This window comes from Halichoeres trimaculatus, unplaced genomic scaffold (genome assembly GCF_033239565.1).
Source record: "Halichoeres trimaculatus isolate MK-OKI-2021-1 unplaced genomic scaffold, fHalTri1.1 fHalTri1_scaffold_2, whole genome shotgun sequence".
Taxonomy (NCBI): domain Eukaryota; kingdom Metazoa; phylum Chordata; class Actinopteri; order Labriformes; family Labridae; genus Halichoeres; species Halichoeres trimaculatus.
In genome coordinates this window covers 18678565-18680753 of record NW_027437180.1, presented here as the reverse complement: position 1 = coordinate 18680753, position 2189 = coordinate 18678565, and the positions used below count along the sequence as shown (strand labels likewise).

The following is a 2189-nucleotide window of genomic DNA, read 5'->3' as shown; positions in this document are numbered from 1 at the left end:
AAACATTTCCTCCGTGGATTTATGGAGATAAGAAACCAAAAAGGCTGGAACAGTGTGGAAGACAAAAATCAAAAACATAAGAACAGCGGTGGTGGGAATGTCTTGAAGGAGAAACTTGAATTCCAAATTAGACAAGAGATCAACTGTGAGGAAAAACGGTAGACGGAACAGATGGTGTGTGTGTGTGTGTGTGTGTGTGTGTGTGTGTGTGTGTGTGTGTGTGTGTGTGTGTGTGTGTGTGTGTGTGTGTGTGTGTGTGTGTGTGTGTGTGTGTCTACAGCAGGTGTGGGAGGCGCCTGTTTGTCACTAACTGAGGAATGAAGTCCACGTTACGTCAAAGGGGAAATAAAACGCCACCCAGCTCCTCACTCTCTCATTTCTCAGAGAGTACAACAACTGATGAGCATTTAAAAGCTTAGCTTACATAGATTACAAAATACAAACTCAGGTCTAACTCGAGAAAGAAACAGATCGTCTTTGGTAAAAGTGCCAAGTTAACCGTGCGCAATTACGCATTAAATAACAATACAATGAGTGCCACAGTCGCTATGGAAGTGAACGCCGAAGCCAGACGGATCCTGGCGGTGTCGATAAGTAAGCTGTACGCCTCCAGAACCCAGAGAGGAGGACTGAGACTCCACCGGAGCCTCCTGCTCTCTCTGGTCATGAGGTCTGCCCGGGACATCTACCACTCCTCCCAGGAGAGCGAGGGGCCAACTCCGGAGGAGCCGATGGACACTGGTTCCAAACCGGGGGAGGCACAACAACAACAACCCGGCCTGCCTGAACCCCAGCCGGCACTGATGTCATATGAGCCGACCCAAGAGGAACGGGACAGTGCTGATGAGGACTGTGAAATTTCAGAGGACAAAGAAAACCTAAGTCCGACAAGACAGTCCAGGAAACGCCGGGGCAAGGCGTCGGCGGCGCCTGACTTCCTCCCCAGCAAGAGGGCGAGGCTGGAACCCGGGGAGGAGAGGTATGCGGCCCCGCAGGGCAGCTGTCGCGCTGGAGCAGTGGACTCCCTGACCGCTTTGTCTCTAAATCGGGTTATACCTGCCTGCTGAACAGATGGAGAGGAAAAAATAGCCTCCAATGGGACTTTGGAGCGGAGCGATTCTCGACTCCTCGTTAACCTATAAGGGCGGTTTGATCCCATAACGCGCCGAGGAGCTGACCTACATCGGCCAGTTCCAGGACAAAGGGATTACCGGGGCCATGGTGCGAGCTCTCCGGTCGACCTGGGACCTTAAAGCCCTGACAAAGGAGAAGAAGGAGAGACGAAACCAGGCCACGGTCAGCATTGCGTGGCTGGAAAGTTTGAGGAAGAACCAGAAGGGGAACTAACTGTTGCTTTTTGTTTCCTGGTGATTCACCTCCAGTTAAAATGAGTCCAAACAAGTGACTGCTGCTGACTCAAAGTGTGTGTATGTGTGAATCAGCAGAGAGTAATGTGAGTCAAGAGGTGAAGAAGTGAAGTGGCTGACCACAGACACACACACTCACAAACTCAGAAACAACCTAGGACTTCAGGGAATTTCCTGCCTTTGTGTACAAAGATATCAGACTCAAAACACTGAGAAGAAGGACAGTTGTAGCTGCCACTAACAAAGAGACATTTACACACATTCAATGGCTGCTGTGGACTTTGATCATCAATACTACTGCTTGGGGATTGTCCTGTATACCAAGTTCAAATGGTGCTTTTAAAACCAGGCTGTCCACATGGTGTTGGAAGCCGAATAATCTGCTTGTCTGTGTTTGTGTCACTTAAGTTGTTTTTTTGTGTGTTTAATCTGTGAAAATGATATTACCTCACATTCCATGCTGCTTTTTTTTTACTTGTAAAACTGAGTAAAAAGTGTAAATATTGTAATAAACAAACTGAAATTGTACTCAGTTGTCTTGTTCTCCTTGATTTTCTCTTAAAACGTTACTCATTTTCAAATAAAAGGCTTAGTTGGTCTTTGTTAGGCCACAGATCACAAGGTCAATCCTGTTATAAGAGGGAGGAGGTTGGTACAAGCCACTGCCAGTCTGGCTTGCTGCCGCTAATCTGATGCTTACAATGTAACACACACACACACTCACACAGACAGACAGACACACACACAGAAAGAAACAGAGGAGCAGCAGCTTCCAGGGTCAGACCACTTCCGGTGGATTATGACAGAATTCTGAATCACATC

The 2189-nt window shown here is 47.8% G+C and overlaps 1 protein-coding gene across 1 annotated transcript; it reads left to right on the top strand.

Moving 5' to 3' along the window:
* The first annotated feature begins 350 nt into the window (after positions 1-350).
* On the top strand, positions 351-1895 carry ier2b (immediate early response 2b). Its single transcript, XM_074696557.1, has one exon. The coding sequence runs from the start codon at positions 531-533 to the stop codon at positions 1065-1067; it is 537 nt and encodes a 178-aa protein (XP_074552658.1). The 5' UTR covers positions 351-530; the 3' UTR covers positions 1068-1895.
* Positions 1896-2189: the final 294 nt, after the last annotated feature.

What these genes read in the sequence shown, in the direction of transcription:
- ier2b (XM_074696557.1), top strand. Translation starts at nt 531, where the DNA reads ATGAGTGCCACAGTCGCTATGGAAGTGAACGCCGAAGCCAGACGGATC.